This window comes from Sceloporus undulatus, chromosome 6 (assembly GCF_019175285.1).
Source record: "Sceloporus undulatus isolate JIND9_A2432 ecotype Alabama chromosome 6, SceUnd_v1.1, whole genome shotgun sequence".
Taxonomy (NCBI): domain Eukaryota; kingdom Metazoa; phylum Chordata; class Lepidosauria; order Squamata; family Phrynosomatidae; genus Sceloporus; species Sceloporus undulatus.
This window is the reverse complement of record NC_056527.1, coordinates 63,229,750-63,257,250: the sequence shown is the minus strand read 5'-3', so window position 1 is coordinate 63,257,250 and position 27,501 is coordinate 63,229,750. Positions and strand designations below refer to the sequence as shown.

The 27,501-nt window shown below is 39.2% G+C and overlaps 1 protein-coding gene across 4 annotated transcripts in view; it reads left to right on the top strand.

The window, feature by feature from the left end:
* The window catches only part of ELMO1 (engulfment and cell motility 1), a 376,239-nt gene that overhangs the window by 94,471 nt on the left and 254,267 nt on the right, over window positions 1-27,501 (top strand). For all 4 annotated transcript variants that reach the window (XM_042475479.1, XM_042475477.1, XM_042475480.1 and 1 more), the window contains 3 exons: window positions 1,165-1,205; window positions 1,789-1,861; window positions 20,530-20,580. In XM_042475479.1, the coding sequence (XP_042331413.1) occupies window positions 1,165-1,205; window positions 1,789-1,861; window positions 20,530-20,580 (165 nt within the window). The remainder of the gene's footprint in view (window positions 1-1,164; window positions 1,206-1,788; window positions 1,862-20,529; window positions 20,581-27,501) is intronic.

Here is a 27,501-nt window from a genome sequence, read left to right as displayed (position 1 = left end):
TGTTTTTTTGGGGCTATGAGGCCATGTTCTAGAAGAGTTTACTCCTGACTTTTCACCAGCAGTCTGTGGCTGGCTTCTTCAGAGAATGCTGGCATGGAAGAGAGTGGGGTATGTAAATTGTTGGTTGAGAGGAAGTGATTTGCATGTTGATCTGTGTATTAAGATGTTGAATGACAAGCCCTCAAGGTATCTATGTTTGTTTGAAACCATACAAACTATGGGTTATGAAAGGTAATTTTAATTTATTGCAGTTCATAGCATTTGTGTTCAAACCATAAACAGGCTAGTTCTGTTGCCTATGTATTGCTTAAGTGCAAAAGATTTGGTTAGGTTTTCCCACAGTTTCTTTAGTCTTGGTGAAGATAAAAGTAGTTGTTAAGTGAAAGCACCTGGGACAAACTCTAATCTTCTTTGGTTACAGTGGAAGAGGAAATGGATGGGGTGCCTGAGGCGCGTTACAGATGCGCCGAAGGGGCGTACTAGGGTTAGGAAGGGGCGTGTTAGGGTTGAGAAGGGGCGTCCCTTCCGGATGCCCTTCAACCGTAATACGGACCGAGTCCGTACAAAATGGCAGTGCCCATCCACATGGGGGCTGCCATTTTGACGTTGCGGACGCATAGCGTCTGGACATTGCATGGTGGAAGTGACACCGCGAGTGTGCGACTTACAGCCTTGCGGCGCCACTTCCAAGGCCCAGAAAGAAGCGCCATTTCGGCACTTCTTTCTTGGCCGCTGCGGTTCCCGGATGTAGCAACGGGCGGCGGCGGCAGAGTGCCCTTCTTGGGCGCTCTGTAACACGCCTGAGTCTACCTTTTGCTGTAACCTCATTCCTGTTATGTTAAGCCATGGTTTATCATGATGTCCAATCCAGCTCTATGTGATTTCAAAGCACTCTGTATTCATGATCGCAGTATTCCTTACTATGGTCTTTTAATACAGATCAATGTTTGAAACTATATATTCAGTATATATTTCAACATGATTTTGTAATATAATGCAAACACTTCATTATTTGTTTACATATTTAGAAGTAGACATTCTCAAGCTGTTTATATAGTTAACTGAAATAAGCAGAAGTTCTGTTTTGTTATTACAATTCCGCAGTAGACTGTTATGCTGTCATGTTCAAACACAATGAATAATTTCCTTTCTTTTTGTCCTCAGAAAAAGCCATTGACAGCAATCATAAAGGAAGTTTGTGATGGGTAAGTTCTGCTTACTATTGTGCTTTCTTTCAGTGCTCAAAATAAATAATTCCGAAATAGAATCCAGCTCTACTAAGCAGACATGGTTTCTTAGGTGTTGATTTTTACATACCAGCTTAAATCTTCAGATAGATAAACTGCTTATCTCTGTGCAAGCTAATTTCAGTGTGCTGGGAAGACTGAAAATATTGTTGAGAATGGGCTTAATTTTCTTTTGTCACTTTTGAAGATTGAACAGAGCAGAGCAGGGGTGAGGAATGGCCTTTCAAGTGGTGGTGAACTGAAACCCGCATCATGCCTTACTATTGTCCAGTGTCCATGCTTGCTAGGGCTGATAAAATTTCCAGCCCAAAAGCATCTGAAGGGGCACAAGTTGCCCACCTCTGGAGGAGAGGTACAGACTATTTTATCTATTTTGCACTAAAAAGAAAAAAGAAAGGCAAAGTCTAAAACAACTTTTTAAAAAAGAACATAACAGAATAATATTTATTGAATTAGTCCTTGGACCCTAGCAGCAGAATATGATTCTTGGATTTCTAGCTTATATATATCCTGACTAACAAACTTGTTTTTATATTTTAAGGTGGTCTCTTGTAAACCATGAACATTATGCTCTGCAGCATGCTGATAGTTCCAGTTTTTATATCACTGAAAAGGTAGGAAGATATTTTATCACAATCCTTGTGTGTTTGTGATCTGCTTTAAAAAATTGCTCTTTGTGCTGACAATCTGCTTTCAGACCTAATGTTTAGGAAAACTGCATTTTTTCACTGTTTTGGTACTTAGATGCATGTGAGTTATAATGTAATTACTGTGCTTTATTTCTGTGCTCTGAACTGTGTCTGGTGACAATCTAATAGTCCAGTTTTGTGGGTAGAAATATATAATTGGTGTACTGAAGGGCTTTCATGCCAAGACTATAATTGCATAAGCATTGTCTACATTCTGGCAACAACTACTTGTTAATGAAGTAATATGCATCAGAACTAAATTGTGGAAAGGGTTTTTTTGTGTGTGTGCCAGGTTTTGCAGTACCACTGATAATGTCAGTAAGGGCTTTAGAAGGATCTTGTGATTAGAGCTCTTGTTTCAAAATAAATTTTAATATATGAAGTATAAATACTTTTTCTTTAAAAACACACACACACATACACTCAGTTGTAACATGACAAGATTTCTCCACCTTATTGTCTAGTGTCAAAGCCATATTCCTAACATATGTATTTAGTTAAATTTCCCTGTCCAATCATTTCAGGTGAAATGGGCTACAGAAGAAAGCCCCATCTCCATTTGAGTGAGTGTAAGTGTGATGGAAGAGGATTGGGGTGGGATGGAGGGAGGGAGCAGAGGATGAGAGGGAACCCAAGGCCTGTTACAGACTGCCAAAATAAAGCTGCTTCGGGTCTCTTTGGAGGTATGCTATTTAAATGATGCATGGGTCCTAAGAGTCCGGAGGTCGCACCAAAGCCATACTCCATTCCTAAGCACTAGAGTGCAACTTTGGTGCACCTTCTGGATTCTTAGGATGCATGCGTCATTTAAATAGCATACTTCCAAAGAGACCCGAAGCAGCTTTATTTTGGCAGTCTGTAACAGGCCCTAGTCTCCTTTTGCTGTCAATCTTCCTTGCTAGCTCTGTTCATGAAGGTTTAGAGAGTATCTTTTAGCTGGCATTTGTTCATAACTCCAATGGTGTCAGGAAGCAGCAGACAGGAAACATAAATGAGGCATACAAATGTCTGGTTGTTAGGTAAATAAAGGATTGTTGTCACCACTTCTGCTTTTCCCTTCAAAGTGGCAGCTTAATAGAAATGTTTTGTGTAAATAGGAGTCTCCATGACAAGAACCCTTGCTTTAGTGCACACTGTTACTGCATTAAATTATGGTAGCTCCTCATATCCTTGCAGCTGATGCACTACAAAATACTTACAAAACAACAACATTGATTATCTGATTAGTGCAGCCGTCTCTAAAATAGTGGTACTCAGTGGTGGTGGTCTGTGAAGTATTGGTTGCTGGTCCGTAATGAGTTTCCAAGAAGAAGGAAACAGTTGTATCCAGTGGGCACAAATATGGCATCAAATCTGCTGGTCCTCCAGTTAAAATAACTTAAGAAACACTAAACAAGCTTTCCTAAGGTGGAAAAATATGATGGCTTGGATCTCATGGCATTTCAGCAGATATCAAATGAGTGATTGAGGATGGTGGGTTTTGTAGGCCAAGATACCTGGAGGGCACCAAGCTGGAAAAGCCTGCCTTGAACTCACTGATATCATTCTTACCTTGAGGTTTTTATCTTTTTTCTTACTGTTTTTACATATGGAAAGTATTTTGACCCAACAGCCATCCAGCCATGTCACAGCTCATATTATTTAAGAAACTTCATGATAGGTTTGGGATGAGAAGGACAGTCCCCTTCCAATGGTACCCTTTTGCTGACACTTTTCATGATCCAGGACATTATGTTTTAAAATCGCTCTTTCTTTCTGAATATGAGCCACTTTGAGAGTCGTTTTTAAGATCCTCGGTATAATTAAAGTGTAAACAGTTATAATGGCAAAATATAAAGTCACCTTATTTTCCCCCTCATGTTTTTATTTGATTAATTTTTGTCAAGTATTTTGATCCAAAAAGATTCTCCCAAACTTTCGTAAAATAATAAGTGCAGTAAGGTTGGGGATGCTTTTGTCCAATTTGGAATATGGTATTGCTCAGGGAGTGGGACTGGTGCCGAGGTTTGTTTACTGTCTAAAAGCAGAAAGGAGCCAAGTGCAACAGCTGGAGTGCAGGCTGTGCTAGACGTCAGTCTTAGAAGTAAGTCATGGTTAGTGAAAATTCTCAAGAACTAAAAAGCATGCAGTCTGTTGAGTATTCATCAGCTGTATGTCAAGGTATGATGGCTTATATAAAGTCTAGCAAATGGAAACAAATGTTAATATTAAGCTCTTTACACTTCAGGTGCTAGATTGCTAATTTAGATAGTGCCAGAATGTGCAGAAATAAAATGTTAACAATGCAATTTAAGATGTAACTCTTAGTGTGAGGATAGCACACTCGACAAAATATTTTTCACAGTATTTAGCCTTCTTTCACCAAAGTAATCCTGTCTGTGTTTTGTTGTGTTTTAATTTCTAAATGCATTCAGTCCTCTACATTTGTGGCTTTGTCTTTTGCGGATTTGACTGATACGTTGTCTCTAGCAGTCTCCAGCATGACTCTTTGGTCACCTTCCACCAGAACTCTCACTGTAGCACCTAGAGATTCCTAGAGAAAACACTTTCTAGGCCTTTATAAGTACTCCAGTGCAATTCTTTGGTCAGCATCTGGCAGATGTTGACCACAGACTTGTGCTGGAGGATCTAGAGATTCCTAGAGAGGTGTTCTCTCAGGTTAAAAAAAACAACCTTGTTTTTTTATTTGCAGTTTTCCCACTTTCACAGGGGAAAACTGCAAACTTTTTGCACCCCTAATTCCACTGAATGTGAAGGGCCCACTGTATTTCCTTCATTGTCCAGATGAAATGCCACTTGCTTCATTTTCTCCACCCAAAAGCCCTGTGACTGAGCAGATAACAACTGTTTGCTGCGATGGCTTTGTCATTATTCAAGACATCGTGGGAACCTGTGTTCCTCCCCCCACCGACATTGATTACTATACCTACCATCCACCTACTATCCAACATCACTAGCATGACTGTCTGACATTGATGAGAATCAAAGTTTCTCAATATCTACAAGGCCACAGATCCACCAGACCTATGGTAACAAAATTATAGATGAATTTCTTTCTTTGGAAAGGACAGACCTACCCCTTGTAACTCCTACACGATTCAAATTACAAGAAAGAAGATTACAACTAAACATTAGGAAGAATGTCCTCACAATAAGAGCTGTACAGTGGAACACACCCTCTTTCTTTGTCGATTGTTCATCAGAGATAAATGACTGTTTGTTATCGGTGCTGTGGATTCTTGCATGGCAGGTGGTTGAACTAGATGACCCGTTGGGTTACTTTGAACATCATTTTGTATCCCAAAGCAAAAAAGCTGTAAAGTTTTGCACCATAAAAATTCCTCCCGCCTCCCTTCCATCAACTCCCATGCTAGGTGTTCACCATACATCAATAGATCATATAAGAAAAGCATCAGTAAATGCAAATAATTGGTGGTAGTGGTGTGTGTGTGTGTGTGTGTGTGTGTGTGTGTGTGTGTGTTGGCATTAAAACATAGATAATGGCATTCAGTCATGACCAGAGACTCTTAGAATATTTATGATGTAAGGGAATATGTTAATAGAGTTATGCTGCCTATAGGCTGTCTGACTCACACAAGTAAGAAGGAAGCTAAATATGGGAGAGCATTAAATGCCATTTGTATTAGTCAGATGCCTGTGACTACTGTTACATGTTCTACTGTTTACTTCTCCCATTTGAATGAGGAAGAAATGCCAAGGGTCACAATGATCCTTTCATGGGCCTAGCACCCTACTGAATAGATTGTTTCAACAAGTAGATATTCTGAACTTTCACATCTAGGATTTGGACTGTCTTTCACAGACTTCTTAGAAGAGACAAACATGTTTTCCCACCACAGTAGCGGGCAGGAAGGTTTGCTTGCTTTCCATTGCTTAAATATCTTTCTGACACTCCTACTATCTGGCAGAACTTGTCCATGCTACTTTTTTTCTCTCCATCTCTCTCCCCCTCCCTCCCTTTCCCTCTCTACATCTCCATGTAGGTACTTGGAGTGACTGTAGTCACTCAACAGTGTGTATGTGAGAACTTACTGTCAGATAGCAAGAGAAGCCAGATGTCCTTTTCTCTAGCTCAGGCAGGTGTACCAACTGGTCACGAATCACATAAGTTTAGTTGCATTTAGAGTAGACTATTTTTATGTAAGCATGTGTTTAGATAGTTCAGATGTTTCAAAACTTTCAAATCAGTCTGTTGTCAAATCTGGATTGGAGAAACATGTGGCCTGTGTGTTACAGCAGTTTCCCTGTGTTAAAGTCAATTTTGGGAACAATTCACAGTTCTGGCTCTGATATTAAAAACTCTAAACAACATGGGACAGATTTACCTGAAAGACCTTTTCTCCTAGTACAAATCATCACCAATGTAAATATTTTTGCATTTGACAGAACAGAGTTGAGGGGGATCACTTTGGAGGTATGCTGTTTAAATGGCACAGACATCTTAAGAGGCCAGAAGCTCTGCCAAAGCTACGCTACAGTATTTAGGACTGGAGTGTGGCTTTCAACTTCTTAAGATGCATCATTTAAACAGCATACCTTCAAAGCAGCTTTATTTTGGCCTGTCTGTTCAAGCCCAAAGAGCACAATTTGGGGCCCACTAGTGTAGACAAACATGTTTGACCTAAAGTGTTCTTTCTTTCTGCACGGTCTTAGTTATTTTTAATTGGCACCTGTTTTTAATTTTCATCTTGGTTTCACTAATGTCTTATTTCACATCAGCTAGGCTTGTGTTGTTTAGTAAGCACTAATGGCATGTTTGTTTTTAATTAACAGGTTTTTTTCCATGATGAAAAGACATTCAGATGTAGTTTACTTCCTTATGCACAAGACATCTAGAAGTAGTTTGCTTCTTTCTAGAAGTACTAACAAATGTAGTTATGGTGCCACTGCTATTATCTCCAAGAGATCATCTGTCAGTGTCACCCCTCACTACTACTACTGCTCTGTAACTCCTTAGCACGGTGAGTCAGGTTCCTCAGCAAAAGTCTGTCTGAGATGAGAGACCCCACAGTGTTTGCTTTTGCCTCACAGGAGCACTTAGTCCCACCCCACTATCAGAGAAGGAAGGTAGTGTAAAAGTGAGGCATGTATACATGTCTTCAAAATATCTAATCACTCCAACACTTGTTGCATGTAGTCTCCTTGCAGAGTTCAGCACAGGAAGGTTTCTTCCCTTTGAAAGTTAACCGCGCTGTGACACCCTGAGTTATTTGAAAAACAAATACCTTAACTAGTCACCATAAGTCTGACAAATTTATGCCCAAAAATTGGACCCTAAATCTGGGGTGACTTACTAATATGGGTCAAACATAATTCAGCTCAGAAAGATCCTAAACAAAATACTGTCTGCCGGTGCCCCACTCCTCCTGTCTTGATAGTGATTTCTTAAAGGAGTGTCTGTGTGATATGATGTGGTGTGCGGTGAGGTGATTCACTCTTAGTCTGATGGAAAACCTCTCTTCCTCCTTCCTTTCCCTTGTGATCATCTCTGCCCAGAAGCACCACCTCCCCCCCTCCCAGTTTCTTCCTTCCCAATCCCATGGAAATCCTTCTCTCATCTTCCTCATCCTCCTCCACTGCTTCTCTCCTCTCTGGATTGTCCCTGCCCACCAAGCACACATTTCCCCCAGTCTTTCCCACCAAATCTGCCTGAATTTTACTTTATTGGTCTAATGGTTAAATTTCCTGTTTATTTTCTTTTAGGGATTGCTTAATGATTTTATGTTGGGGGAGGTTGGTTTGGTGGGTTTATTAATTATATTAAAAATTGTATGTGATTTTATCTGTATTCCTGTTAATCCACTTTGTTCTTTTGAGAAGAGCGGAATATAAATAATACTTGTTTTTGTTGTTTCTTTTCGTTCAGGTCCGTCGGTTATAGCAAAATCCATGATTTGTAACCAACAACCTTCCCTCGACTTGTACCGAACACATATGGTAGTTGCACAACAGGAAGCGTCAGTGTGACCTGACCTTCAGTTGACTTGACCAACATTGTAAATTCCTGTTTCCTTTTACCTCTTTTTCCTTTTATCCTTTGTTTGTTCAGGACCTTTGGCATGGATTGAAATTCCTCTAACTTACACAGTGAGACACTGCAACTTACTCACACCTGTAGCTCTTAGATTTTCTGTATTAACATTTCCTTGGTAGCTGTGGGACTGAACAGAGAGGCCAGGATGCTGGGACAAAGCTTTTGCTGCCCTGTCCTGGATCCTAACCGAGGTTGGTCCCCAGGCCAGCGCAGTGTTTACTTGCTTGCCCACTGCTGCACCATGGGCCTGCTATTGCCATATGCCCCTCACCTTCCTCTGCTGTTACCACTACTGAGAAGACTCCTGTCATTGCATCTGATGTGGAAATGGGGCGCCTGGCTGCACTCAAAGGGCCAGGTGCCCCATTTCCACTTCAGACACAGCAACAGAGTCTTCTCAGAAGCGGGGACAAGAAAGGAAAGTAAGGGATGTGTGGGTCTGTCTCTCTGTCAGGGGTCATTCTGACCCTCACTAACATCCCTTTGTGTAAGGATTTGACCAGGACCACTTGGTGAGCATCTGGTGTGCTCAATCCTGGCCCAAGGGTATTGGCCAAAGATGTGAGGCCTGGAGAACACAGACCTTTTGGCTTGTGTGGACAGCCCTTCTGTTTGCTTTTTTTTTCTCCCTCCTTCCTTCCCTTTTTGATGTTTAAACCATATTTCTAATTGGTCAAAAGAAACTTTAGCATGATGTAATGCTAAAAAATTGAGAACTGAAGGCAAATTTCATTAGGAGGTAGAATTTCTCTACACACCCCTAGGTAAATTATATATTGTTTTGATATTTTTTCTTGAATACTCCCAAACTTGTAAAAATATAAGGCTAAATCCAGTTGCTAATCTCAATTGAAGTAAACTGCTGAATGGTGATATAATATGGTCTCTCTTCTTCATACTTTCTTTCCATTTAAAAACATCTGTGTCTTCCAATATGTCGTGTAGTTTCATGATACGTCCAAAATATGATAGCCTTTTGGGGTTCTAATGAGATTTCAGGCTCGATTTGCTCTAAGGCCCATTGATTTGTTTTTTTGGCCATCTATGGTATCTGTCAACTCTCCTCCAGGACTACATTTCAAATGTGTTTATTTCTTTCTCTCAATTCTTTCAAAAACTTTTTTCATATTTCACAAACTATTAACAGAATCTGGAAATACTGTTCTATGGATGATTCTAATTTTGGTATTTGATGAAACATCTTTGCCCTCAAGCTATCGAATTCCTTCATAGCTACCTTTCCAAGTCTTAGCCTTCTTCTGATTTCTTGACTACAGTCGCTATTATAGTCTTTGTCATTTTCGATGTGTAATTTGCTGATATGTATTTATTTATAATAAATAAATATTATTTGCCAGAAGACTGCCACAAAACTGTTGGTTTAGCCATCTGTGTGGCTGTGGCACATGAACTGAGCAATATAAAAATCTGTCAACTAATCAGGCATGTAAAGAACATCTCTCTTGACAATAAATAGGATCTTTTTGAACATGAACTATATCTGCAGCAAAGAAACTGACTGGAGGATTTGCCAACACCTATCTGGTTGCTTTGGAGGTGCACAAACCTTGGATTTAATGTAGCACAGTGATTCTAACATTTTTAGTGAATAATATTCTTCCATATTTATTAAATTTCATCATCTCCATGGTGTATTTCTGACCCACACATGACTTTTCCTTTTCTTTTCCTTCATTGCATTTAAGTTTGAATCTGGACTTGTATATCATGGGTAGACAATGTGTTGTATTATCTGCTTCAGTTTGGCATTTTCTACTCTCATTTTGTGTGAATAACTGAAACTATCATTTCCTGGATTCTTCTCTAAGTCACTTTTGAGTAATCTACCTTTCTTTTTGTGGCTTTCATATTTTGTTTTTTGAATCCTGGTTACAATAATGAAACCGTTCTGTATGAAAAAATATTTTGTGACCTATTTCTCCCCACACCACCACCCCCGAATAACATCTGCAATTGTATATCTAGGGAATTTCTTGCCACACCAAAGCAGGTTTCATGTGTTGGGGGATATTTAAATGAACAAACCCCCTAAAAGTAATAATTTGATTTGTTCCAATTTGTTTCTATTTCTCCCTTCAGTCGGTCTGTATTCTATGCACCTGTTTCTAACATATGCTAAAAGAAAATAAGGACTGTTCCTCCATTACAGGAAAGAATAATCCTTACTGTCATCTGAGAACTGGTCTATACTGTTCTGCACAGAAATGTTTTGGTAGCAAAATAAAGAATGGCTTGAATTCTAAAATAGTTCCATTTTAGGGAGTTCATGGAAGTTTCTTGTTTCCTATTTCCACAGAATCCCATGCCGCATTCTTCAGGAGTGCACATACACACACAACAACAACGTTCTGTTGAAAATTTTGACATTCGTAGGCCTACAGTGGCTGAAAAGTAACAAGGTTTTGGAAAGTTGTCCTACAGTGTTCTGTTTCAGGGCATTCCAGCAAACTCATGTGTTCTGAATGATGAATCATTTTTGGTGGTGGTTGGGTTACAGAAATGAAAGGTTAGCAGCATGAGAAAATAAGCTTTCTATACTTCGGTAGGTTATTTTAGAAACTCTGTTTTCTGAAATAAAAGCACATTGCCAGTAAAAGCCCTTATAACTTCAGGTGGGGTTGAAGCAATTTGAGGATTGCACTTTGTGAGCATTTTCCAGTAAAGCTTTGTTGGGATAATTTTGAGTGCTTCTGTCTGAGGCCAGTGCTTAGTGATTGCACAAGTACATAAATCTGTGCCACAACTTGGTCATTTTAGATAGTAGGCAATGGCTCATAGCATCATTGACTTTACTATATCATAGCAAAACAAAATCCTTGCAGATCAACTGGGAACATAATGGTAGTGTTGCGTATGAGGTGGATAGCTGGGAGCATACATAACAAGGTCTTTCCTACTATTATGTAGTTCTTGCAGCTTCCATTCAGTCCTCTGACTTCACATAATAATAATAATAATAATAATAATAATAATAATAATAATAATAGCATTTTTACCTACCTCTCCTCATGGCTTGAGGCGGGTAGAGCCTAGCAAGTGATTGTGTGGGTCCTCTCTTGGTGTGACTGCTGCCCTTGGGGTGAGAATGCATGATCTGGAGGTTAAGATTAGAAGAGCCATTGGACTTTGGGCTGTCTGTGGAGGAATGAGTAATGAATGGAAGGGTGGGAGTCTGCCCTGTACTGCATGGTCACTGTGAAAGCTGTATTTCATGTCCCTTATCTAGTTCTGACTTTACCAAGGCAACAATAATCCAACATTTATCCCATCCCATTGATCACGTCACCTCTCCAGAAGGACTGCATTGCATGTGATGAAGATTCAGAGCAAGCAAGTGTCTAAAATCTCCAGCCAGACAGTTCCTCTCTACCACCTCTCCTAGGCTTGCAAGCAAAGCAAAGATCCACTGAACATGACATTCTCTTCCATTAATGTGGAATTAGTTTAACAATGAAAAAACATGTGCCAACCAATCCACCTGGTCTGAGAAGGGCAGATTATTAAGACTCAAAACTGGCACAGGAACTCATATCCTTGGTCTAAAATGTGACTAGAACATAGTTTGGAATGGAAAGAGAGCATCCATATGTTGCAAGAGATGGATGAAATCCATCCATGTGTTGCAAGCCAGATGTTACTGAATGTTGACCCTGATGTTATTTAAAAGTGAATTCCCTGGGTTATTTCAGATATATTTATTTGATGTCTCCCGAAATTGCATTTCAAGGCACTTCGAAACAAAGTTAACTGAAAATGCACAAGAAAAGGGAGGAAACACTTGGAGTAATAAAATACAATTAAACAAATTATATTACTAAACACAAGTGAGTTAAAAGCAATTTAAAAGTGCATCAGTAAAAAAAGTAGAGCACTAACCTATTAAAATCTCTTTTCTCAGAAAGTAGTTAATTACGAAAAGCATGCTGGAATAGAAAGATCTTTGCCTACAGTAGAGAGGAGGCCGGCCTGGGAAGCAGCCACGGTGAAAAGGTCTGGCTGGAGATGATAAAACACTTTTGCAGATTGCAGTTATCTGTGTGATAGATAACAGATTGTGAGGCTCTGAAGTTCGTAACTACTTCTTAGCTGAGGAAGTATGTTTATGTGAAAGTTTATAAAAAGGGTGGAAACGAAAGGCAAACCCTTTCCTGCAGTGCGCTACTTTATGTTTCAGAGGGAGTATCACATTTTTGAATGTTTCCCCACAAATAGGAAGAAATCTCCATGCATACAAAAAAATAGCACCCAAACAAAAGGCATGATCACACCTTTCTCGCTTAGACATTCTAGCTTTGTATGTTTAAGCTTTGTATGGAGAGCATTTAGATATTTACTTTAAATTAATAACCAGATATCTATTGATATATTTTATAATTTGTCTTCTAAATTCAGTTCATAGGAACAAGACAGAAGCAAATCTAAACATTGTGAAAGTTAACTATGATGATATAAGGAATTGTCTTTATAGATGAATGTTTGAATCTTTTTATACTTCTAGATCTGGAGGGTTTTTTGGAATTTTTTTTTACATCTATCTCTTAATCCAACATCCTTGGATTTCACTGGGACTAAGTAGGCTAATTAGTCCTGTGTAAATGTATCCATTGAAATAAACTGACATACTGAATACTGTTTCGTTCAGTTTGCTGAATATCTCTTTGGTTTAATTGTGCTTTTATGGACTGTTTCCTTGCAGGCTCTTAAGTAATTGTTGGGAATGGAGTAACAAAATTGGATTTTTAATTGGAGAGCAGATATTTCCACTTAGGTTTTGGCTGGCCTTCTGCCTTAGAAAGCTGATGCTTTTGGCGGCATTCCAGTGACATACATAGGAAATGCTTCGTAAGCCCCTGTCTGCCTGTGGCATATTCAGACATTTTGTTGTGACAGCTCTGGTTGGAGGCAAACCACAAGGCCTATGCCATTGTGAACTGCAGTCAGATACGACCCTGGTGGTAAGGAAATTTTAGCATTTTGGCAATTATGGGGCATCCAAAGCACACCAGTTATCTTATTCATCCTTAGAACAGGCTGCAGGAGAAACCTCAGGGCCTGGACCAAATCTTGTCTTCCTGAAGTGTCCCTTCCTGGTGACATGATTGCAGTTGCAGTTGCCATTGTAAAATATTGAAATGATTCTTTTGAAATTCAGTTACTGGCAATAGCAGCTTTAAGCTAAAATATTCTGGCGTTTTTCACCTTTTTGCCTATCAGTAGAATGCTGATCCCGAGGATTTCTCTGAAATTGAAATTGGGCCCCCAACCAAACAAGGTTTCACAGGGATGGGCAACTGTGGGAGCCTAGGGACTTATAGTAGTGCTCTCCTTCAAGACCTTGGAAAGTTCTGCTGGTCACCACCACACTCCTGAAAAAACTACCCCATTTACCCTTCCAGATTCCACCAAAAGCCCTCTAGGGCAGGGGTTCCCAATCCTCCCAGGGGTGCAAGATGGAATTGCAGGGGGTTTGACAAAGAGTGGCTTGTGTCCTTGAGTAATAAGTCACAAGTCGTTATTCAGCCAATTCCCAGTGTGTCTTGAGAAGTGGTAGAGTAGGTGGTTGTGTTGCATAGACACAAGTCACATTGTTTACTGTCTATACTCATGTATAAGTCTAGAAATGTTAAAAAAAACTTGACCCAAAAAAACTGAGTTGACTTATCAGTGGGTTAATGTAAGTACTGCACTTTAGCTATAATAAAAGAATGAACTATCCCTTGGTGAAAGGCAAGAGTAAAATCTGCCCTGCAAGCACTGACTGCCCTCTATTCTCTCGTCCATCCAATCTTTAGTGTGAGCACAAACAGTTATGCATTCTAGAATCTTGTAAATTCTTTGGCATTGTTTTTCTTGCTCCATCCTTTACATTTTTTGTGACATGCCACTAAGTTTTGCCCTTGACTTATCCACGGGTCATATCAAAGTCCATAATTTTGGTCCCAAAACCTGCCCTCGACCTATACATGAGGTCGACCTATAGTTGAGTATATACAATATTTAATCAAAAGAAGAGAATTTGTCAATTTACTATAGTTTACATTTTTTTTCTGAATAAATTAGAATCTACTCAGTATAGAATGGCATTTTAAACTCTGAGTTAAAAGCTTTATAGTGTGTTTTAATAATTAGAAATTAGACTTCTTTATCTTCAAATGTGATATTTGCTTTGTGGAGGGTGCAAACATTAACCAAACATTTCCTAGGGGTGTGGGACATACGTAGATTGGGAAGCACTGCTCTTTTGCCATGTTCTCCCTGAGCACGCTTTTTAACAAGAACTGACCCTGGTGATTACCTATTTTAGAAAAAGGCTTCTCCTAGACCTAAAATGGCTCAGGAAGGCAGCAACATGATAAAAACATCTCCCATCCCTTTGGGGATAAACAAGTTTTTTAAAAAAGAAATAATAAATCAAGTTTGTTATTCTTGTGAGGGGATCACAAAAAGCCCACAGAGCCACGTTTTGGCTGTCCCTGTCTTACAACAGCCCTGTCAGACGATTGTGGATTGTCTAGAGGAGCCTTCTCCAAACTGCATTTTCCAGATGCATTTGATTGCAGCTTCGACTATTACCAGCTATCATGGATATGATATTGACTGAAGTTGATGTGGCTGTAACTAGATGCATTTGAATGGTCCTGAGCTGGTGTCTTTAATGGGCTTGGAGTAGAAATGATAATATTTTCAGCAGTGAGAAAGACCTATCTTAGTCAATGCTGTATGATGTCAGCCACAGATGCTGGCGAAACGTAAGGAATAAACTCTTCTAGAACATGGCCACATAGCCCAAAAAAACCACAAAAAAACTATGGATGCTGGCCATGAAAGCCTTCGACTTCTCAATGCTGTACTGATTAAATGTACATGTGCAGGAGATTTTGGTCTTATACTTTTGAATTTAGGTTTGAGCAGATCAACGGGAAGGAAAAACTAGTCACCTTCCATGTCTAATGCAGTTTGTTTCAGCATTCTTTCATGTATAGGCATATCTCTGCAGACAAAAGCACAATTGTTGCCTCCTACATGCAAATGCAGCCCACAGTTTCATAATAGCAATAGCACAAGGTCATTTGAACCAGTTATAAAACATTGTATAATGGCATGTATAGATCCACTCATAGAAAATTAACAGAATGCTTAAGAGTTAGCCATTTGTTGGTTGGAGAAGAAATTTAGTGCTTTGCAGAAACATTTTGACATCCTACAAGGAGGTCTAAACATTCACTAAATAAATAGTAAAACAAGTTGTTGGCTTTGCTAATTTTTATGTTAGATTTGTTCTGCTTGGTTTCCTGTCTTATTATGTGCCTTTAAAAACAGCCAGAACTTCAACAGTTGGGTTTCTTCTCATTTCCAGGACTGTAGTATATAATCAGTGGAATGATTAGTTGTTTATTTTAGCCTGTAAGTACGGCCTGAGTGGAGGCACATGACAGGGTGCGAGTAAAATACCTCTCAAGGGAATGTTAGTCAAAGACATGATGTTGGGCTATCAAAGACAAAGAGACCGTTATCACAGTCCACTCCTGATGTTTCTAAGAATGAATTAGGTAATACAGGTCAAAGTTTTCCAACTTTATTAACAATGAGTTTCCCCTCCTTGATTAAAACAAAACAGAACAAAACACACACACACAGGTTTTCCAGAACTGGTAACATAATGTCTATGAACCCCTAAGGTTGTGTGAACCAGGTGCAAAAAAACCCATGTTTTCTTCATTTTCCTTCTTGCTACTTTCACTTTTCCCCCCATCAAAGTAAATTTTAAAATTTGAATCTTTTAAAGTGTTCATTGTCATTTATTTTCATTCTAAAGTAATATAGCTTTCCATAGTTTTTAACCAATTATTTAAAAGTCAGCGGCCAAAAAGGAAGAACCCCTTAAGAACTACTGTCATAATTTTTTAATCATTCTTTTGAACATGGACTGTAACTGCATTTGACAAATGAATTAATTACACTTATGGTAATGCCATTAATTATAATATGCCTCCACATCTGTCATGATACTTAATGATGATGTCCAAAATATATATTGGACAATAATATATACAAGCATTGCTCACAACACAATAATTTAGTGCAGGAGACTCCTTTTCAGGGTTCCAGCTAGCCATGTCCTTTTCCAGGTTACTCTCTTTTTTGTGGGTACCTCAACAACAGCCAAACAGCTTACTCACTGACCATTAGACCCTGTCTTGATCACCTTCTTTTATGTTTCCCCCATAAAGTTTTCTTTGTACTTCTTCAAACCTTAAGGTTATCCTCTTTGTGTAGGATGGTGTTATATGACTTACTTAAGCATCATAACTCAACAAATGAGTTCAGTCCCAATGTACAGAATCCATCCCTAGAAACCATGTGCTATGAGAAACAACTTAGGGACCTTGGGATGTTTAGCCTGGCAAAGAGAAGGTTAAGAGGTGATATGATAGCCCTGTTTAAACATTTGAAGGGATGTCATATTGAGGAGAGAGCAAGCTTGCTTTCTACTGCTGCAGAGAACAGGACCTGGAACAATGGATGCAAGCTACAGGAAGAGATTCCACCTCAACATTAGGAGGAACTTCCTGACAGTAAGGGCTGTTCGACAGTGGAACACACTTCCTCTGAGTGTAGTGGAGTTTCCCTCCTTGGAAGTCTTTAAACAGAGGCTGGATGGCTGTCTGTTGGGTATGCTTTGGTTGAGAGTTCCTGCATGGCAGGGGATTGGACTAGATGGCCTTTGTGGTCTCTTCCAACTCTACAATTCTATGATTCTGTGATTCAGAATAGGATTGAAGGAGGGCAGTTGCCGAACCTCCTCCTTCAGTTCAGGTGGTGGAAGAAGGTAATTAGGGCATTTGGGGTGCATGTGTATGTGTATCCACGCATGAGAGCCAGCATAGTGTAGTGGTTTGAACATTGGACTACAACCCTGGAGACCAGAGCTCAGTTCCTTGATCAGCCATAGAGATCCACTGGGTGACCTTAGGCTAGGTACACACTCTCAGCCCCAGATATGTTCTCCTTAGGGCCACCATATATATTGGGGCCCTAGGAGCCACAAAAGTCAAACTGGGGCAGCATGTGCACTGCAGGCTGCATTTTCCACACCCTTGTTCTAAACCAAACCTTGGGCCCTTTCACATTTCACCTTAATGGAGCTATGATTCTACTTTAGCTGCCACGGCAGCATCCTGTGGAATTGTGGGATCTGCAGTTTGGTGAGGTTCTAGAGACTTTTGGGCTGAGAATTTAAACACCTTCCCTAAACTGCAAATCCCAGGATTTCACACAGTGGAACTATAGTAGTTAAAGTGGAATCACAGTGCTATAATTGTATACTGTGAAAGGGCCCTAAGTGGCTAGTGCACATTCTGAATGTAAATATCATGTGCTTTAAATCCTCTATAGTGTTATAAAAGTGATGGTGATTATTAGTGACCACTAGTAACCAGGCAATACAGCTGATAACAAATCTGAATGAAGGAGTCCTGTGAATGAAGATGATTGAGTCAGCAGCAGGAATTGTAACATGTTTCAAGGACTCTATACTTTGATGAAATTACCTTATATGAGTTTATCAAAAATTAAAGCAGTCCTTTCCATTCTTTCTCTCGATGTGAGATAACATTCCTGTCTACTTAAAGAAGCAGAGCCAGAGATACTTTGAAGTCCACATACTGTCATGTATGTATTAGTGTCAGTGCTTTGTGTCTGAGAGGGAATGCAAACTTGTGGTATCAAATCTCAGTGGTTGGTTCCAGTGGTTTGAAGATTGCATAGTGCAGTTATGGAAAACAGAGCACTGGCGGAACAACACTGTAGCGTTACAGATGTTTAATGATGGGTTTCAGCAGACCTACATACTTCTCAACTACATGACGTCAGTTTAGAGTCATATTTTGTTGGGCAATTTACTTATGGCTTTTACATAGAATGTGGACTTTAAATTCCTGCCTGGTTGCTGGGAATGGCAGCAAATCAGAGATGCACTAATGTAAGTTTGAAAGGGAATGAATCAGGTACATAATATTTTGCTTCTTTTTCAGGAAACAGAGGGCTGTGAGCACACTCTTTCCTAGTGCCTTTCTTTGAAAGGAGTGACCACTAAAATACCATTTACTAAGACACTCCTATGGATGGAGAATCAGTGATTGAGAGCACTATTTTATACTACAAAATCAGTACAACCCTAGTGCACATCAATCCTTGATTTTATTTAGTAGAAAGAGGTACATTCTTTAGGTTTTTGTTGCTCAGGTAATTTTCTGTACAACTGTTAGCTCCTGTGCAGTGTAAATATACAAAGAGGAGCCCCAGACTGAAATATGGGTGAGACCACCTTGCAAACATCATGAAAGTTCATTTGGTAGCAGAAGTTTCATCTTATTGCTTCGCATCATAATCTGCAGTCCTTCACTGGAAAGAAAGCTCTGACAGTCAGTTTTTGAGGATATAGTTTCAAACTGGAGCTGCCTATTCGCTTCCGGGCGCAATACAAGGTGTTGGTTATCACCTATAAAGCCCTAAATGGCTTGGGCCCAGGGTACTTAGAGGACCGCCTCTCTCCATACAATCTGCCCCGCACACTCAGATCTGCCGGGAAGCATTTATTGAAGGTTCCAGAGGTCAGATTGGCTACCACCACCCAGAGGGCCTTCTCCAGCTTGGCCCCAAAACTCTGGAACTCGCTTCCTAACGAGCTCTGCTCAGCCACCTCCTTAGACCGCTTCAAGAAGGGGTTGAAAACACACCTTTTCGAGCAGGCATACCCTGACTCCTGACTCCTGTGATGCTCCCCTTCTCCAGACAGCATTGTTGAGCTGTCATGTGTTTTGGTTTTTATTGCTATTGATGTTATTGTTGCTTATGAGATGTAGGTGTTTTTAATGTTTGATGTTGCTTTATTGTTGTGAATTGCACTTGTTGTTAACCGCTTTGATTTTTTAGAAAAGCGGTATATAAATAAAAATTTTATTTTTATTTTATTATTCCCCCCTCTAGAAAGTAATTTTATACTGACTCACGCCATTGTACCTTCTAGCTCATTTGATGAATTAATACAGGGTTTGGAATAATGCAGGCCTCCAGAAGTTGTTGAAAATCAACTTCCATCAGCCCTGGCCAACACCACCAGTGGTTCAGAATGCTGGGAGTTGCAGTCCAACATGTGGAGAATCATATGATGCCCTCCACCAAATTACTAGCATGAGAGACAGACTTTTCATGAGATATATCCTAGAAAAAAGATGATTCAGACACAGTAGAGAGGGTACAACTACTATTGATCCCTTACTAGTGGCTATGCTGACAAGGGCCAATGCAATAGCATCTGGAGGTCTGCATGTGTTCCACCTTTGACCTAAGTGAGAGAATTCTCAAACCAAATCAAGGATTTTTTTAGAAAAATAAGATAGTGTACTTAAATTGCATTGTGCACATTATTGTTTTTGTGTCTGTTCTAGCTGTTTCTGACTTACGGCGACTTTAAGACAAATCTATCACAGGTTTATTTTTAGTCATATTTCTTTGAGGAAGTTTGCCATGGCCTTTCTCTGAGGCTGAGAGAGTGTGATTTGCCCAAGGTCACCCAGTAGTTTTCCAAGGCTGACTGGTGATTTGAACCCTGGTGTCTCAGAGTCCTAGTCCATCACTCAAGCCACTATATCACACTGGCTCTCATTGTGCAAATATTTGTGTGAATTATATTATTTTCAGTTGTTTGTCTTAATGCAGATTAAAGGCCCAATTTTTTTTTCTTGGGGACCCTTGATTAATCTCAGATATTCTGCTGGACATGAGCTTGGTTACAACAAACCAAAATGTCACAAAAGAGTTTTATAATCTCATAAACTAAGTTGTGTAGTTACTGGGAAAAGGTTTATTGGGTGTGTGGGTAAAGTGTTTGAACCCACTTTGTCCATTAAATGCTTATGCACCTTGTGAGAACAACATTTTGGGAATGATCTTGATTCTAATAACGTACTTCAGTTAATCCTGACTTTCCATCTTAAATATAGACCCAAGGCTAAAGTATTAAAATACTACAGTGGTGCCTCGGGATACGAAATGATCGGGTTACGAAATTTCCGGGATACGAAAAAGTTGGATTGGCAAAAACTGTTTCGGGTTACGAAATATTTTTCGGGTTACGAAATTCATTTCGGCGCGAAATTCAAATGCTGCAAAGTGCAGCTATAGGCTTTCCAGTGCTAACGGAAAAGTGTTTCAGGTTACGAAATTTTCGGGTTACGAAAGGAATGGCGGAACGAATTAATTTCGTAACCCGAGGCACCACTGTACTTGGTAAAACAAGCCTTGACTTGGAAAAAATATACACTCCTGCAGCTGTTGTTAGTAAGTGCACACTACAGCAACATAAGCATTAATCTTCATGTGCAATGAGTAATGACTAATAACTTCTGCAAAATCAGCAATTTCTGTCTACATTGCATGATTTATGCAAGTCTATTGATAAAAATGAAGGAGACTGAATTATGGATGTTTGACATTTTGCATTTTCTTTTTCCAGAACCGTAATGAAATAAAAAATGGAGCAATACTTCGATTAACTACATCACCAGTAAGTTACTGACATGTTTTTGTTCCCTTAATGTTCTTACTGTGCTCAGTAGTATGACGACTTCAGCATGTTTTTAAATACTGTGTTAATAAATGGAAGCCCTTACCTAAAGGTCATTTATCCTATACAGGTACCTTTATTAATTCAAAGAGAAAAATCAAATAGTTATTAATAGGTAGCTCACAGTACAGCATGCATAAAAATATTTGTTGGCTTTGGACCTCCTGATGATGTTCAGCATTGTGGAGAGTTTTTTGGTGCTGAGTCAGGTCTTGTGGGAGCAATGTATGAGGTTGCTCCTCTTGGTTTTTATTAATTTATGTGCTCATCTTGCCAAAGCAGTTAGGTTCATAGCATAGACAGCATAAACCCTTTCCCAATGAAATATTATACCAAAATAAAAGTCATTCTGCCATTCCACATATTCCTACTCAGAAGAAAGTGCTTTTGAATTTGGCTGAATTTACAGTTTAAGTGTATATTGTATTGCAGCCTTAAAAGATTTTAATCATTTAAATGCCAGTGCATCCAGAAATTAGATTGACTTAGGTGCTTTACAGAGCGCCCAAAAAGGGCGCTCTGCCGGTGCCCGTGGTTGCTGCGCCAAGGAACTGCAGCGGACAAATGACGTGATTCCCTGGCGCAGCAAAAAGAACCTGCAAAAAGCGGGTTCTTTTTGCAGCGCGGAAATGACTTGTGGTGTCATTTCCGCACCAAGATGTGCGGACACTAAGCGTCCGCTAGGTCAAAATGGCAGCGCCCATGTAGAATGGGCACCGCCATTTTGTATGTGCTCAGCACATACTAGGGTTAGAAGCATCCGGAAAGGACGCCCCTTCCTAACCCTAGTACGTGCCGAGCACGTACTTTTTGGCGGTCTAGAACCTGCCTAACTTAATAAAACGAATCCCTTGTACCTACACAATAAGACAATCTTATTATTGAACTTGATCTTACTTTTTAAAATGTTTGGCTGAGCTGCATTTTTAAGGATGCATATTATACATATAGCCTTCTCTTTCATTCTTTTGCTCTATTTTCAAATTTCATGTAATTATTTATTATGCTAGAGATTTTTTGCTCCCATTCAGAAACCTGCAGGCAAAATCAGTTTCCTAGGTTACAGCAAGTACTGGCTGAATTTTCCCAATTTCTTTACTTCTTTCTGTTCTTCCTATGAATCATTTGCCTTTTATTTCTCAGAAACACTCTGCCTCTCACTCTCTCTCCCCCAAATTAATTGATCAGTCTCTTAGAATCTATCACTCTCATTCTGTATTTGTATGGACTGCCTCTTGTGCTGCCCTTGTGATTTTAAAATCCTTGTGGGGTTTTAAGATAATATTCTCCCTCATCTGTGCCATCTCCAGCCACCTCTTGACAAGAACTCCTTCTCCCTCTTTCACAGAGTAGATCTTACTTGAAAAATAGGAAGCTGTTGTCCAAAGCCCACATTAAAAAGGATAGAAGAACATACAGTGGGCCCTTGGTATCCGCTGGGGTTTGGCTTGGCTCCCGTGGATACCAAAATCCATGGATGCTCAAGTCTCATTAAATACAATGGCATAGTAAAATTGTGTCCCTTATATAAAATGGCAAAATCAATGTTTGCCTTTTTGAATTTATAATTTTTGGAATATTTTCAAACTGTGGATGCTCAAATTTGTGGATAAAAAAATCCATGTATATGGAAGGCCAACTGTACTTCTACCTCAACAATGTTGTTTATTCTACAGTAAATACTTTTTTTCAACTATAGTGGAATTGATTAGAGCTAAATGACAGGTATATAGCAAAATATTTTCCCTGTATTATATACTAGCTATGTATGAAGACAAATGTGGCCAGCTTAGTAGATTCTTTAGTTGCACTATGAATCTATTTTTAAACAAACAACACTATCTGGATTTATGTTTATTTATTTTTTCTACTTTTATTATTTAAAAGGTGTTAGGAATACGGGATTGTAAGTATTGCCATGTATCCATTCAGCATTAATCTTTCTGAAACTGTGTGTTGTTCTTTCACATGCCAAAGAGGTGTATCCTTCCTCAGTAATGCCCTTCCTATCATGTATCAACTAAGCTTTTTTTTTTTAATTTTAAGCTTCACAAATAGTTTTAAAACAGTTGCAAGGCTGCTCTGGAGTGAGGGAGGTGCAGAACCTAGAAGGGTTGGTGGTGCTTGGTGGGGGGCAATCAGTATTAAAATGTTAGACCTGTCTTTTTCATAGATTATAACACAGGGACATAATTCCCATTTGACTTGTTGCATATCTTATGTACTAGGACAGATTTTATTTGTAAGAGCACAGAGTAAGGTGCGAAACTGACCGGCATGAAAAGGTGGCTTCTGGGTGTCTTGGGGATGTGGCATACAAACAACACATGCCCCCCAGGACACCAGCTTCAAGTTGCACAGCTGCCCGGATGTGGGCCGGCTTCCAGGTGCTCCAGAGGCATGGCGTTTATATGACACATGCTACCGGAACACCTTAAAGCTGGCTTCCAGCCGTGGTGGTGAGGAAAAGCCAGCTTTTTGCCTGTGCAAAAAGGAGTGGCTGTTTGCTGCTTCTTTTTTGGCCAGCAAAAAGGCAGATTGGGGCCACAACCTGTGATTGCCATGGCCCCAATCCGCCTTTGGAAGGGGTGGCTTAAAGTCACCCCTTATGGGTTCCAAAGTTGATTTATATGTTCCAATCCATTGTCCGTGTGGGAACAGTTCACATGTCTAATGTTGTTAAGGATCAGAAGAAACCTTTTAGGTTTGATTTTTCCAGGTTCACTTCAAGAAAGTGCATTAAAAGATTATCTGAGAGCAAGTGCATACATTTATTGCTTCTTTTTGGTCATTCTTATGCTAAGACACATTTGTCTTTTTGCAAGATAAAATGAAAATGAGAGGTTATATTTTGCCATTGGATCCATTAATAATAATATTTTGCTGTGTAAAAGTGAAAGTAGCTGAAGATGTAGAATCAGTTTTACACAAGTAACAACTTCACAAATTCATTTCTAGCAAAATAGATATGTAGAATATGACGTATATAGTAAAGTTCACAAGTTTAATTAGAGTATGCTAAGGTGCAGTTCTTTATATAGAAAAAGTAGCGTTATTTATATGCTATTGTAATGATGAAGTTCAAGATGCATATATTAACGTATGTTTCTATATATGTGTGTATGTGTCCTATAAAAGTACCTTTTTAGGAATAAAAAATCTGTTTGTCTGCTGGCATAGCAATAAAAGTAATTATAGGTTTTCATTATTAGAAAAAGATTCCCTTAACCTGCTTTATGACCTTGGACAAATCAATTATATAGGTTTCATTTAATTCAGTTTTAATTATCTAAAAACATTTATCCCCTCAGATTTTGGTGACTATAGTCATTCTGTGCTTTGAGCACATAAACCCATCTGCAGAAGTTTATTATTGAAATCCCAACCAATTTTGTTAATGCTTGGGCAGAAAGGCTAAAAAATAAGCACATTTTAAAAATCCATAATGTACTTTGCTTGTGTCCAGTAATCCATTACCTTAATAAAGCCCAAGCATCTCAGCACAGTGACGTTGAGTTGTTGGGATAAGATGACAGTGTGAAACAGATTACTTTTCATTGGTTAGTTCAGTACAGTGGACACTTATTATATGCTGGGGTTTGGTTCCAAGATCCCCCATGGATAACAAAATCCGTGGATGCTCAAGTCCCATTAAATATAATGACATAGCAAAATGGTGTCCCTTATAACAAATGGAAAATCAAGGTTTGATATTTGAAATTTATACTTTATTTTGAACATTTTCAAACCGTAGATGCTTGAATCCGTGTATAAAAAATCTGTGTGTAAGAAGGGCCAACTGTATAAAGTATGATGGATTATGCAATGTTATGGCTTGCCTTCTTGGGTTAACCATGTGGCTGCAGCCCATATAAATAGCAAATATGTGACTAATTTATCTCCATAACATGACAAGAGTCACAATGTTGCATTTCATTAGGTTTTGTCACAAGACAGTGTTTCAGGCATGCTTCAGTGGTTTTAGGACAATGTCACCTTCTTCCTTTTAGAAATGTTAACTTTTCCTTCTACTTTATCATCATTACATTAAAAAGAAAGATACATTAAGCCATGAAACAAGTCAGCCTTACATAGATGAAAAGGCCAGACTTCCTCCCTAGGCAATGCTGTCAGTGTCAAAATGTCAATTCCATTTGAAGTCTATTTCAGTTAAAGTCTTGAAATTAACTTCATTTCCCTAGCCCTGAGAGAGATCAGTAATTCTGAGGTGTGCAACATGACACTCTTTGGATGCTTTGGGCTATGCCTCCCATAATACCTAGGTTTTGGTCATGCTGATAGGCATATATGGAGAGCTGACCAGCTGCATAGGATTTGGGACCAGTTTTCTGCTTGTGGGACTTCCAGAGTCCATTTGGATTGGAAAAAATGCCAAAACCTAAAATGAACAGCAACAAAAAAGAACTGGCCCCAGATCCACTTCTGGGTTTGAAAAACTGGTATTTTTAAAAGGTTAAAGGGTTTGGTGGGGCTTCAGTTTGTTGAAGTGTGGTTCAAGAAGTCTGGAGGAATGGAGAGCTAGAACAGTAGCCTTGAAGGAGTTGTACATGGTCCTAAGCAGAGGATGAGGGCTGCACCAGGTGACACCACTGCTCTCCAAACATCTGCCTTTTGGCACAAGTGAGCTGTGGTCTTTGCCTGCATCAGTTTAAAATGCTGGAAATGGTGTGAGTGGGGCAAAGCTCAGTGAGAAGAAAAAGGAGAGGTTCCAGGTTTTTTTAAACTGATTTTTTTAAAAATTAATTTAAAAATTATTTTAAAATTTTCTTTAAAAATGTCACATCTTACCAAATTTTCACTTCACCCACATGAGACAGTGTACATGCAAATACATATAGGCTACGTGTATGCTATTGTAATTGCCCCTCCTAATTCGTGGATCTAAAATCCGCAACCTTCAATATCTGTGATGGGGTGACCTGTGCTATTTCCAATTGTGCACGTATCTGGTGCATGCACCGAGCCATGTGTATGGGGGCATGCCCCATTCAAGCCTATGAGCCTCCATTTTTTTTGGCGTGTGGGTCCGGAACAGATCCCCTGCAAAAAAATGGAGGGCGAACTGTAATTTTAATTTTGCTAGTTCATGTCACAACTATTCAGTGATATATTGGAAATACAATTAATGAATAACAATAGTACAAAAACATTACTAAGGATTCTGTATGATGTGGTATGGGATGAGATCAAGAGGTGGGGGAACGCAAACCCTAATAATACCACTTGCCCCAAGGCCACATTTTGCCCAGCGTCAGGGTTTAGTATGGTTGCTCCAAGCATTTAGAAGCATGTTAAGACTGGAGAAGCTTGAAGGAACTGTGTCCTTGTGTTTGGGGATGTAAAGCAGTGGCTGTCAAACTATGTTCTTCCAGATGTTTGGGTCTTCAACTCTGCAAAGTCCAAACCACACACTTATTGGTTCCATGCCTTTTTAACTATTGTGGCTCCATCCTATGGAATCTTAGGCTTTATAATTTGATGAGGTTCTTAGAATGATTGACTGGAGAGTTTTAGTGCTTGTATACAGTACCTCTGCAAACTGTAAATCCCAGGATACTATAGGATGGTAGTAAAAGTGAGATGAAACTGATAGAACAGTGTAATAGAGATAAACCATAGGCTTTCTCTTACTTTGATTTGAGAGCACATATGCTTCCTGTCTCCAGGATCTTGGGGACATCTATATAATTCTTAATTTTAAAAGCAACACATGGTTTACTGAGTATTTTTTATTAGTAGCCTCATTAAATACTGTGTAAGAGTAGCAAGTGATATGAGTGATGCATTACTGTTAACATTTTACCTCCCCCAAAATACTGAAATTGGGCAAAACTTGGAACAGAATTTATCCAAAAATACATAGAAATCTAACATTTAGTTTCATTTTTGTTAAAATATTTTAATTATGTTGGCCCTCATTACTTTAAAAATAGAAAATAGAAGAGAAGATTGACGAGTGACAGCATTATTTTTAAGGTGTACTTCCAAACTTTGAGATTAAATTAGGAAATATCATTTCCCCAGCTAGATCAATGACAATTTTATATATCACTCCTCCCAGTTGGACATAAATGTATGTTTGTAAGTTCCATTCTTAAATTAATGGAACCCAGGGAACTCACATGGGAACTTTAATATTAATCGCTCTGAGTTATGTTGAAATAAGAGTAGGGGATCAAATATCACAGATAAAAAAGCTAAATAGAACAGAATGTTGTGCAACACGATCAATGCCAGGTTCCATATAGGATATAAGACGTACAGTGGTACCTCGGGATACGAAATACCCAGGTTACGAAATTTTCGGGATACGAAAAAATCCCATAGGGAATTATTGTTTCGGGTTACGAATGTTTTTTCGGGTTACGAAAAAACTTTTGGTGCTTTTTTCGGCTTTTTCGCACGGAATCGCGGCTTTTCCCCATTAGCGCCTATGGCAATTCGGCTTACGAAGGCTTTTCGGGTTACGAAAGCGGCCGCGTTACGAATTAATTTCGTAACCCGAGGCACCACTGTATGTACTTGACTTTTTAAAAAACACATTTTAGATACTGTTTTAACCCTTGTGGCATTAGCTTCCTGTCAAGTGTATGCTTGGACTTATTTGATAATCTTTATTACTGGGAGGGACAACTACTTTGATACAAAAGAAAGCATTATGCCTAGGGTTGCCATCCCTGAGGGCCTCGAAAACGGGAAAAATGTAGGACGTGGTTTTAAAATGTAGGACCTTTTTTTTTCCATTTCCTTGCCAGGAAATTAAAAAAAAAAGGTCCTACATTTTAAAACCTTGTCCAAGGCCTCCCTGGGGCCTGCGAGACAACATCCCCCGAACCCCAG